Source organism: Syngnathoides biaculeatus, chromosome 7 (genome assembly GCF_019802595.1).
Source record: "Syngnathoides biaculeatus isolate LvHL_M chromosome 7, ASM1980259v1, whole genome shotgun sequence".
NCBI classification, from domain to species: domain Eukaryota; kingdom Metazoa; phylum Chordata; class Actinopteri; order Syngnathiformes; family Syngnathidae; genus Syngnathoides; species Syngnathoides biaculeatus.
This window is the reverse complement of record NC_084646.1, coordinates 12,920,293-12,933,007: the sequence shown is the minus strand read 5'-3', so window position 1 is coordinate 12,933,007 and position 12,715 is coordinate 12,920,293. Positions and strand designations below refer to the sequence as shown.

The 12,715-nt window shown below is 41.9% G+C and overlaps 1 protein-coding gene across 9 annotated transcripts in view; it reads left to right on the top strand.

The window, feature by feature from the left end:
- Window positions 1-12,715, top strand: part of ncanb (neurocan b) — a 190,551-nt gene that overhangs the window by 110,689 nt on the left and 67,147 nt on the right. For all 9 annotated transcript variants that reach the window (XM_061825960.1, XM_061825961.1, XM_061825958.1 and 6 more), the window contains 2 exons: window positions 163-900; window positions 8,303-9,442. In XM_061825960.1, coding sequence (XP_061681944.1) covers window positions 163-900; window positions 8,303-9,442 — 1,878 coding nt within the window. The remainder of the gene's footprint in view (window positions 1-162; window positions 901-8,302; window positions 9,443-12,715) is intronic.

Here is a 12,715-nt window from a genome sequence, read left to right as displayed (position 1 = left end):
TATATATATATATATATATATATATATATATAATATGCGTGAATAGGGCTATATATATAATATGCGTGGAAAAACTGAAGTGGCTAAAAATGAAGTATAAGTGTCCCTTTTGTGTTTTTTTTTTTTTTGTGTGTTTTTGTTTTTTATTATTTTCTTTTTTAGCCCAGCAACCTGTAGATGTCTACACCACAGAGCCCCTCTCTTTGCTCCACACGTCAAACCCAGTTGCACGGGCTGACTCCTCACTCAGTGCCACCCAGCAAGCCTCCCCACTTCCCGAGACCCCCTCTTGGACCGACGCGGCGGACCTGAACGAAACCTCCGTGAACAACACCTCTGACATTTCCGACGAGCACGCGGTCATCCATTTGAGGCCCGAGCTGGGTCGGGATGTGCAAAAAGATGCCGTCCCGACCAGCGGGTCCCACCCGCAGCACCCCGATGACCCAAAAGACGGCAGTACGCCTGCGGAGCTACAGACCCATGGAGGTTCTGCTCAAGAAGAAGAAGAAGATCCTTCTTTTGATACTTTCCCATCAGTGGCCTCCATCACTGCCAAGCCTCACACGAGCAAAAGCGTGCTTGCTGACATTGTCAATGCGCTGATGACGCCCTTCAAGTACTGGACTGGGAAAGGAATCGGGGACACCTCCGACAGGAACCAGACTTTCAGTTCCCAAGGCAGTGAAGACGAGGGCGGCAGCGACAACGCCATTATGGAGCGCGGGAGTGATGCTTCTCCTTCCAGGCTTCTCCACGCGAGCAGATTACAGAGTGCTGAGGAGGGTCTGTCGGAGCAGGAGAAAGAGGAGGAGCCGCTGGTTCCAGTTGCGCCTGCAGTCGAGAGCGCGGGGCAAATTGAGGCCAATACACAGCTGGATGGCAAGTTTGCTGATAATGGTAAGAGCATTATGTAGAGCATATTATGTAATCACCTCTTATTTGTCTTTTAGTCATTCATTTGTCCTTTCATTCATAATTTTTTTCCTCCCGGAAACAAAATACATCAATTCATTTTCTTTACTCCAAAAGTGGCTCCGAAGGACTGGGTGCGTGACTCTCTCGTTTGTAAATGTCCCGAAATTTTAATGTCGTGATCTTTTTGTCCTAAATCAGTCACCACAATGCTTCATTTTCATCACATTTTTTTATGATATGCATCCTTAGATGTGATCGTGTGACTGTTGGTTGTCTTTATGTTCCCTGCGATTGGCTGGCAACCGGTTCAGGGTGGACCCCGCCTACTGCCCGATAGCCTCCGGCGCTCCAGCGACCCTTGTGAGGATAAGCGGCTCGGAAAATGGATAGATGGATGGATAGAGAGCCTTATTGCAAAAGTGGATAAGCTAGACTCCACTGAACATCTTGAGGATGCTCATTCGCAGACATTTCCTCCCCAAATGACTTATTGTGACCCCACCTCCCACATCAGCCCCCCTGCAGTGTCGCCTTTGCGCACCAAACTAAAGATATTTTTTAACCTACTCATAATTGTGTTTGCTGAAACTGAACAGATGAAGATAACAAAAAGAATCGAGATTTTAAAAAAAAAACTTTCATATGGTCACGTCACATCTAAAGGGGCTGCAATGAAGTATTGAGAAAAAGGCAGTGAATACTTTGATGTGATTCGAGCTCATAAATCTCAAATATATCAATCGCATGTCCTAGTAAATCGACAAAGGTTGGCCTAAACATACGAGCACTCTAAGATTTTTTTTTCTTAAAAGCATTTACTGGATAAGGTCAGATTTAAAGGCTTAAGCTCTAATGTGCATATAAAAAAAAAAAAAAAAGTTCATTTGAGTTCTGCATTGGCACCCCGAGCGTCGCATTCCTCCTCCACAATGTTTCCCTTTGCACCCCTGGGAGGACCAAACTGTTGTGACAGAAGAGCTGACAGGCAGTGTAGATGCTCCTGACATGATTCACACACCCTTGCAATAACTTCTCCTCTAACTTTATTTATTTATTTATTTATTATTATTATTAAATGTTATACCTGCAGATGGGGGGGCAGCGGTGTTCATCGTACATCTCTCTTCCGCGTCTGTCACTCGCGTTGTCAGCCTGATCCACCGGCAGTTTAATATCACTTCTGCCCGACTCCTGTGGGCTTCTTACACCGGTGAAGCGTCGTCACTCGTGGTTTGTGGCGCAGCGTTTGTCGGTTGCATTAAGCTTGGCAAAGTATGCCAACAGCTTTTTGTTAGCAGTGGAAGTAAACGTTGACACTGCCAAGTATTGCGCTCGCAGGACGACAATGTACCCGCTACATTAAATATTGCCTTCTTCAGTTGCTCCCTAAATGACAACTTAGATCAGCGATTCTCATGTACGTCTGCCGCAGGAAATGCTCCAATTTCACTGAGTTGGTTCCAAAATGATTACCTATTATCTGCAAATATTTGTTCACCTATTTATGCCAGTGATGTGAACTGACAGGCACAACATTTTCTCTTCCAGTAGATTTAATTGACCTGCTGACATTCCTCTTACCATTAATACAACAGAATGATTGCTTTGTATTCAAATAAATAGACCTAGATTTCACATTATAAATATACATACCGGTATATATTTGTGAGGGAAATTGAGACGTGGCCATCATTATGACAGTAAACAGTACTTTTAAGGTGGTGTGCTGTCAGTCTAATGCACAAAAAATATGTCCCTTGACTCAATAACGTGACATTAATTTTGATCATACTAATTCCATCTACAGTGAAGAAAATAAGTATTTGAACACCCTACTATACTGCAAGTTCTCCCACTTATAATTTATTTATTTGTGTGATACAGGTGCAAATAAGTGTTTGAACACCTGTCTATCAGCTATAATTCTGACCTTCAAAAACCTGCTATCCGCCTTTAAAAGTTCACTTCCACTCCATGTATGACCCTGAGTCAGAGGCACCTTTGTGAGGTTGTTAGCTGCATAAAGACACCTGTCCACCCCATACAATCAGTAAGACTCAAACTTGGAACATGGGCAAGACCAAAGAGCTGTCCAAAGACACCAGAGACAAAATTGTACAACTCCACTTGGCTGGAAAGGGCTACGGAGAAATAGCCAAGCAGCTTGGTTAAAAAAAAAAAAAGGGTCCACTGTTGGAGCAATCATTAGAAAATGGAAGAAGCTAAAAATGACGGCCAATCTCAATCGGAGTGGAGCCCCATGCAAGATATCACCTCGAGGCGTCTCAATGATCCTTAGAAAGCTGAGGGATCGGCCCAGGACTACATGACAGGACTTGGTTAATGACCTGAATAGAGCTGGGACCACTGTTTCCAGGGTGACTGTTGGTAATACATCAAGACGTCATGGTTTGAAATCACGCATGGCACGGAAGAGAAGATTCCCCTGTCGAAACCAGCACATGTCAAGGCCCGTCTTAAGTTTGCCAATGACCATTTGGATGATACAGAGTAGTCATGGGAGAATGTTTTGTGGTCAGATGAGACCAAAATTGAACTTTTTGGTCATCATTCCTCTAACCGTGTTTGGAGGAAGACGAATAATGAGTTCTATCCCAAGAACACCATCCCTACTGTGAAGCATGGGGGTGGTAGCATCATGCTTTGGGGGTGTTTTTCTGCACATGGGACAGGACGACTGCACTGTATTAAGTAAAGGATGACCGCAGCCATGTGTTGTGAGATTTTGGGGAACAACCTCTTTCCCTCAGTCAGAGCATTGAAGATGGGTCGTGGCTGGGTCTTTCAACATGACAATGACTCGAAGCACACAGCCAGGAAAACCATAGAGTGGCTCCGTAAGAAGCATATCAAGGTTCTGGCATGGTCTAGCCAGTCTCCAGACCTAAATCCAATAGAAAATCTTTGGAGGGAGCTGAAACTCTGTGTTTCTTAGCGACAGCCCAGAAACCTGTCTGATCTAGAGAACTTCTGTGTGGAGGAGTGGGCCAAAATCCCTCCTGCAGTGTGTGCAAACCTGTTGAACAACCAAAGGAAACGTTTGACCTCTGTAATTAGAAACAAAGGCTACTCTACCAAATATTAAGAGCGTTTGTCTCAGGTGTTCAAATGCTTTTTTGCAGCTGTATCACACAAATAAATTGTACATTGTGATTTCTGTATTTTTCTTTTTAGATGATCACCTACAATGAAAATTTCAAACCCCTACATGATTTCTTAGTGGGAGAACTTGAAAGGGTGTTCAAGTACTTTTGTTCCTCACTGTAATAACGAAAATATTTTTGGGGGTTTGCTTTCTGCTCCTGATATTGGTGAAAGGCTATCATGTTTATCAGATTAATTGCTGTATTAAACAGTGCCATCATATCATATTGCAAGCTCTTTTTTGACTTAAATGAATCATATCATGGCCACATTTTGAGTTAACTTTTTCTTTTCATCTTATAGCTATAAATCAGACTAGAAAGTGTGAACTTTCCTACTGAGTTCACCTTTAAAAATTACTTTTACATTTTGTCCAAAAATCTCTATCATTTTTACTTCTCTATCAATGTCAATCTAAAGACTTAAATGTGTAATTTTTCAAGACTCTAAGAAGGGCTAAAAGGGGAACAGTATGTTTCCTCAGAATTCTCTCGTTAAATCAAGAAAATTAATAATTTGCATTCATGCATTTTACTGTGAAAACAGTACACATGGTACATATTTGTCATTAACTTCTTAAAGCCTCATTCTGGTCATTTCAAGCTAAAATATCACCAACAGAGAACAAAAATCCCTTGATAACCAATTTTTGACTGCTATGTACTATATAATTTTGGGTTTAACTATCAAACAAAAAAAATGTGTGTGGTGTGTGTGTGTGTGGTGTGTGTGTGTGTATATATATATATTATATATATATATATATATATATATATATATATATATCCTATAAAACCCTCATAAAAGTCACATTGGAATAAAATGTAAATAAGATCACAAAAAAAAACTCTGGCTACAGTTTTGCCAAATCTTATTTTACGTAATTTCCTATGGCTAAAGAATTGACAACAAATTAATCACAGAATCGATCGTTTCCGACTTGAAAATCTCTAGTGTGTATGTCTCGTCTCACTGAATGAATGACGTGATTAATCGTGATTATTTTGCGTTTTTTGCGCATCAGTGAACATAGTAGAAGAATTTGCAGCAATTAGCTTGTCCTGCCTCCTCTTGAAAATAATCACACGCCGGCAAACTTCCCCTAAAACATCAGGCAACGGATTTTGAATAATACATTATGCCTTTTAATATTTAATGCATACAGTATTTGTGTATGTTCTCCCTCTGGTGGTAATCTGTTCTATATACGTTTACATGCTCGATAAGCGTCGGGCAAAACTCGCCGGGTCCTCTCAATAACACCGCTGGCCTAAATAAACACAAAGCAGCAATGAGTCACACATGCTGACAGGATGAATTATTGATTAAGACGACGGCGGTGTCTGCTTTAAGACCAGGAGCAGATAAGATACTTGGGACCACTTGGTCTAAACAAACAGAAGTTGAGTCATTCCGCCAATCGGCTTCTCTCGTCACAGGAGGTTGCTTCGAGTAAAACAGTCCGGAGAGGAGAAATTGAGAAGTGGGAAATAATTTTGAATACCCAGTCCTGCTTTTTCATGTCTTTTTTTTATTTTTTGTTGCTGTCTTAATTACGCCGAGACTTTCTGCCAGCCGAGGAATGAAAAGCCCCAAAACGTACAGTAAAATGTGCCCAGAAGCGCCTGTCACCCGCTTGTGAATTCCGATAAAATATACGGCAAAAAAACATCTGATGTCTTTTACTGCTTCTGAGCAGCCATGTTTAAAGACTACAGAGTGCAATTGAGAGATGACTCACTACACTAGAAACGGTTTTATTACTGAGACAAAGCCGAGCCGACCCACTTAATATATAGAGTACTGTAGTCTGAGTCAATGCTTTTGCATTTTTTTAGCATTATAAGTGAATTATGCATAATATAAAATGTTTTCAGTTGTAACCGGAACTGTTGCTGTGGCCTAGATGGTGAAAAGCAGCTAAGATCAGAGGAAAATGGAGGCATTCGAGTTGTCCTGTCATTTGTGTCAATAGGATTGCATTTTTCATCATGTTTCTTAGTTGTAGCTACAACTATTTTTAAAGAGGAAAGCGCCCAGGGTCAGAAGAACATGGAGACTTGCTAGAGAAAGAGTTGCTAGAGATCATATTTCTGTTTCTTAGTTCTCAGGGTAGGTTTTTATGCGATTAAAATGTGCTTTAGAAACCTGTGTTTATTCTGGGGTATGTTGATGTTGCTACTTTTAGCACTACCTGGCGCCTAACAGCTAATACTGTAAGCTCCCACATAGACTTGAAGTCTTGGAGGAGGAACAGCTGGGAGGTTTCCATGACAGCGACTTGCCAGTCAAGCGATGGAGCTGAATCTGCTGGTTTAGCTGCTAGCAATTCTCCTGCCTCAGCCAATTTACTTTCCAGCTGTATTCTTTCCTCAGTCTGTATTTTTGTAGCAATGTCATTATTCTTGTCCAACATTAGAACAATTGAGTTAAGCGGATGGATGCAGAAGAGTGGCTCGTCAACATGGGGATCATATTTCCTACAGTCGTCATAAAGATACTTTGCGTTTATATCAGTTGTACATGTGTTTTATTGAAAGGATCGGTGCCGGTCGGCGCTCAGGAGACAAAGACGACACTCAACAAAAGACCAACGTTCCCAAATGCTATTTAGCCTCAATAACTGGCATATTTATTTCGACCAAATGCAAGTTCTCAAAACACAGTTGACATTGCGTGAAATCAATCATATGAGCCCCTTACCTATGCCGAGAAGGTGGAGAGCCAATCACCCAGGTAGAGGTCCGCTTGTCAACCAGCTGGGCGTCCGTACGAAACCCGCAGCAGACTCTACCTGTTTGTACTCTGCATCTCTCTATTATACTTTTCAGTTGCGTGCGGGAGAAAGGACGGGTGGCCTACCCGTCCCACCTGGCGCCGCAACAATTGTATCCGATTTACTATTGACACCGAAGTGTGTCCTTCAGGCTCTGAGAAAAATCTTACGCAGCCATAACTGTCAAGACATCCCACAACAATGTTCGTCTTTGGTATGCATGTGAACAAGATAGTGAAAAACAACTTATATGCGAAAAACAAGAGAGTGTATGCATGCAAACACAATAGTGAAACGGTCAAGACGTCTTGACCAGAAAAACAAGTGAGTGAAAAACAGGTGAGTGAAAAACAACTTGTATAACCATGGTTGCTCAATACATTCGGGTATTCGACGGTTATGGGAAGCATCACTAATTAACACTCCTTTCAACATGATTAAAATATACTTCAACCAGTAGCCGGTCAGTCTCCTAAATTGACTTCTGTGAGGTAGCAACTCTACTCCAGCAGCCAGTGTGTTTTTCAGGTCCTTTACAAAATCTCCATTTGAATTTTGAATTTGAATTGCGATCAGATTTTTGTTAGTTTATGAGAGATGGACTGAATGTTTAGATTAGCCGAAGTAAAACAGAATATAAGTGCGTGAATGAGAGGGGCGGAGGAAGAAGAGTGAAGCTCCAGGGAGAAAAGATGGCGAGGGTGGATGACTTCAAATATTTGGGGTCAACAATACAGAGCAATGGAGGGTGTGGTAAGGAAGTGAAGAAACGGGTCCAAGCGGTTTGGAACAATGGGCGGAAGGTGTCTGGTGTGCTATGTGACAGAAGAGACTCAGCCAGGATGAAGGGCAAAGTTTACAAAACAGTGGTGAGGCCAGCCATGATGTACGGATTAGAGACGGTGGCACTGAAGAAACAACAGGAAGCAGAACTGGAGGTAGCAGAAATGAAGATGTTGGGGTTCTTGCTCTGAGTGAGCAGGTTGGATAGGATTAGAAATTAGGTCATTCGAGGGACAGCCAAAATTGGATGTTTTGCAGACAAGGTTAGAGACAGCAGACTTCGATGGTTTGGACATGTTCAGAGGCGAGAGAGTGAGTATTTATTGGTAGAAGGGTGCTGAGGATAGAGCAGCCAGGCAAAAGAGCGAGAAGAACACTGAAAAAAGGTTGATGGATGTTGAGAGGGAAGACACTGGGTGTTCAAGAGGAGGATGCACAAAATAGGCTTAGATGGAAAAAGATGACACGCTGTGGCGACCCATAACGGGACAAGCCGAAAGAAAAATGGCACTTTGCTCCCTAAATGGTTCATAAATATTGTGTAAGCCAGTCTTAAGGTTTAATTGCTAATCCCGCAGCCATGAAATTAATGCAGCCCACACCTACTTGCCCCCTGTTAATGCATTCAAATTAATTACTCTCACTTTCTGTTTCCCGTAGGAATGACTGCACTGGGCCCTGAAAGCAAATCAAGCCCCAGTGAACCGGTGAAGGTTCGCAAAGCAGGTCCGGCGTGGCCCATCAAGTCTGTAGGGCACTTCAGAGGAGTCTTTCCCAAGAATGTTGTCAGACATCGCACTTGGGAGCCCCTGGAAGCCAAATCGGGGTCCCTTGAGATGATAACGCTGCCCGACTCGTTTCAACAGGACACATTGGAAAACTATTCTGGTGAGGGTAGCCACCACGATGGAGATGAGGCACAAACAACTACTGAAACTGGGACTGATCAAAAAAAGGAAGTAGAGGGGAGTAGTGAGGGGAACAGTTTTACTGGCAACTTTGTTAATACTGTTCCCAGCAGTGATGTCAACCTCAGTCCAGAATCTGAGTCTTCACTCCACCAAAGCCAGAGTGAACCTGTCACAGTGGTTGAACACACTACTTTGTCTCGGTGGCAGCTCGTGGCGCAACCAACCACCACCACCACCACCTCACCTCAAACAGCCGAAGAGGTCAGGGGAGAGATCATCTATGTCCACCGGCCGACTGACAACCTCTCTTCTGCTTTTTCATCTTCTTTGTCACAAAGTGGAGAGAACGGTTCTAGTGGTGGTTTCACTCCCTTTCTTAAGAAGCAAAGGAAAGGTCTGGGCAGAAAGCCCGGTCGTGGTGCAGCCAAGGTAGTCACTTCCACGCAGGAGTCCTTAATGGATGTACTGACCACCACTGAGATTACAACGGCCCAGGTTCTGACAACAAGAAACACTCCCATCACAGAACCTGAAACCACAGCAACCACTATTGAACTTTCCACCAAAAGCTCCTCTTCACAGGAACCATCCATCTCATGGATGGAGAAGACTACGAGCAACTTGGGGGGTGACTTCTCTGTGGAATCAACAACAACCACCACCAGCCAGTTGACAAGCGTTAGGTCGGACGCAAAGGACAGTGTTACACAAATGGAGTCCAGGTTGGCAGTGTCTGAGTCCTTTGTCTTTGGAAGTCATTGGCCACCTTCTAAGGGCTACATCCCGAAGTCAGAGGAACACAAGACTCCGGTGGTGACGGACAGCAAAGGCGTGAGAAACCCTTTTGGCATCTTGGTACCCAACTGGGCTTTTGGGTTCATCCCACCAGGTATGTTCATATCTATTCTATTATCATATTTGCAAGTAATTATCTAATCAGTCTTGATTACTTCGATTGTATGCCGCTCAGTGGGAGGGATAAACGGTTGCTTTTCTGAAATGTCCAGCTGTTCTGACGCTACTAGTGCTTGGAATTCAATTCAGTTTTTATATACTAAGCAACGTTTTGTTTTGTTTTTTATCTCAAGGGCAGCATGGTGTCAGTTGGTGGTGTTCAGTCTTTGTTAGACCACTAATACAATGTACATCAGAAGCTGGGATTCCATGGCCCATCCTACATGGCACCTTACACACAGGACAGAAACTGTGAAAATCCTGTCTTAGATGGTCAGTGTAAAAGATTTTTTTTTTTTTCAAACAGAGGCAACAAAACTCAACCAATGAGCAACTAATAGAGGTTTACGTCACCAGCCATTGATTTTTCTATAGCTCCTGCCCTCAACAGGTTAGCGAAAGCCTATCCCAATTGACGTGTGGCACACCAAGGACTGTTCACCAGTCTATGGACAACTTTGTCTTGCATTCTGATTTTTGGAGGATGAGAAGCATGTCGTGAAAAACTCCAAACAAGCGTAAAACAGGGAAAACTCCGTCCAGAAAGATTTGAGCAAAGATTCAAACCTCGTACTTCAGAACTGTAAGGCAGACGTGCTAATGACAAGGTCGACATGTTGCCCTTGACATAAATGACAGATGCTAAATCTGTTCCCTTCGGTCCCACTGTGGTGTCGAAATCAGTCCGGACAGCAGTCAGGTGAGAACATCCGGGTCTTCTTGCTGCAGTAATTAGAAGGTCAGCGTGAGTGCAATTAGGTGAATTGTGGTTGAGACAAAGATCCCCACCCACACCCCAACAAATCAATGGAGAGACAATCTTACAAGATGGGCCTCATAATTGACTGCACTCTCGCCTTCCGTTCTAATTGTTTTTCATTCATTCCCACACTTGTGTCGAGCCCGCGCCAAACAAACACCGGCGGCTTTCTCTCTTTCGTGACACTGGCGGTTGCGCTTGTTTGTCACAGCGTGTTGTCATTGATTCCACTGATAGCTGATGGGCGGGACGCCGTGACAGCAAAGCGCACACAATTTTAATCATCTCTCACGCGCTGTCTGGATAATATTCAGTCACAATGTGTTTTTACATGAAAATATCTCGCCGCACTTTGGGGTTCTCTGCTGATTGGCTGGGCAAAATCACATAATTAATGAGGCATCTTTATGATCATGACGCTACTTGTTCATTGCAAGCAATTATAGTGAGCCCCAATTTATGGAAGGAAATATGTTCCACGCCCAGCCAGAATTGGTGAAAATCTGTCATACAGAGAAATAATGTCAAAATAATTTTTTGAAAAAACATTTTCCTGCCCAGATTTTACCCCTTTTATCATCCAGTGGACCCCCCGCTATTCAAAGGGGATAGTGACCGGTCCAGACTGCAAAAAGTAATTGATGACGGTCATAAATGCACTGAGGGGGGGAAATATATATATATATATATATATATATATATATATATATATATATATATATATATATATATACAAAGCCGCAAATTCTTGAATAAGCAGTGATAATCAGTCAGCAAGCATTTTCAGGGATAAATCTTAAGATAAAGGGAAACAAAAATTGGAAAATAATCTGAAAATAGGAGAATCCGCGTGTGCCGAAAAATGAGCATATGGGGGGGTCAACTCTATTTAGATTTACACACTTATTTAGACACACTGTCAACATATTTGAAGAAAGAATAGTCCAACCCTAAAATGTACAGAAAATATTGTGTATTATATATATATATATATATATATTTTTTTTTTTTTTTAAACAGTCGAATGTATTATAATATTTGAAGTCAATGTCATACAAGTGTATGTGTGTGTAAATAGAGTAAAAATCCCGGCAGATGAATAGCAATATCGTCATATCATAGTTTTATAAAAATTGTTTCATTAATGTATTTTTTTTGTCTCATTAGATTATTGGTTAAATAATATATTGTAAATAATACACTAAACAGTAAAATATAAAGTCCTTTATTGTGAACATTTTATATTTATCTTATTAAGTGGTTGACTAATATTGATAAATTATAAGTAGTAAATCTGGATGAATTATTTTTTCCCCCATATTTTGCATACATTAACTATTTTTTGTTGTGTCTCTTTTGTCTGTATATTTTATCATTATATTAAATGCGCCCCTTTGCCCAACTCTGACATTGCAACATAACGATTTCAAGCTTTCTTTCAACTTTTTCTCCATGAAATATTGTCTCAACTCCAACTCGCTCCACTTTGATGGTAATGTTAGACATTTTTCTATGAATTCTTCCCCTGGCATCATCCATCTCCCCGATACGATGACATTTCAATAGACGGCGCTTGTCGGACAATTACAACAATAAAAGCTCCGCGTCGGGGTAACCTTTTGTGGTTGTCAGGTATACTGCTGAGGAAATTACAAGAGGGAGGGAAAGGCCAGTGGGGGTGGACACTTGTAGGTGGAAGAAAAGGGGAGAAAGGGAAAGAGCTTAGTTGTTATACTGTAGGCGGGAGTACATATACTTCATAGTGATCAATAATAGGAGCTTTTTGTCTTCTCGCTCTTTACACCGAGGCACTTTATTTCTTTGCATGCTTCTATCTTTACTCATCTCTCTTGCCACGGTTTTGTTACATTCACTCCGTTGTGTGTTCTGTCATAAACGTCTCTTTGCTTGTCAGTCTGGCCTCCAGCACACACACAAAAACTAAATGTGTTACTCACAAAAGTATTTACATTATTATTTAGGAGGATTTGACATCCTTGTTGCCGAAGTCAATTTTAATTACCGTATTTTCCGCACTATAAGCCCCACCTTCAATGTATGGCCTATTTCAAAACTGTTTTCATATATAAGGCGCATAGAATAGACGCTACAGTAGAGGCTGGGGTTGCGTTATGCATCCATTAGATGGAGCTGCAATCATGGCTCAATATTGATCCATATATTACACGCACCGTCGGCTTTTGAGAAAATTAAAGACTTTTAGGTGCGCCTTATAGTGCGGAAAATACGGTAAATAGCGTTGATTTACAACAGAAGATACCTCGAGTTACTCGACACATTGAGCCAGGTCAAGAACTGCTTTACTCAGTAGGTACTGTATATACAGTTGTGCCCTGAGATGTGAGTTTGTTCTGTAACTCAAAACACTTGTATGTCAAATCATTTCCCCTCGTTGAAATGAATAGAAATACTTGGAAAGTCTTCTCC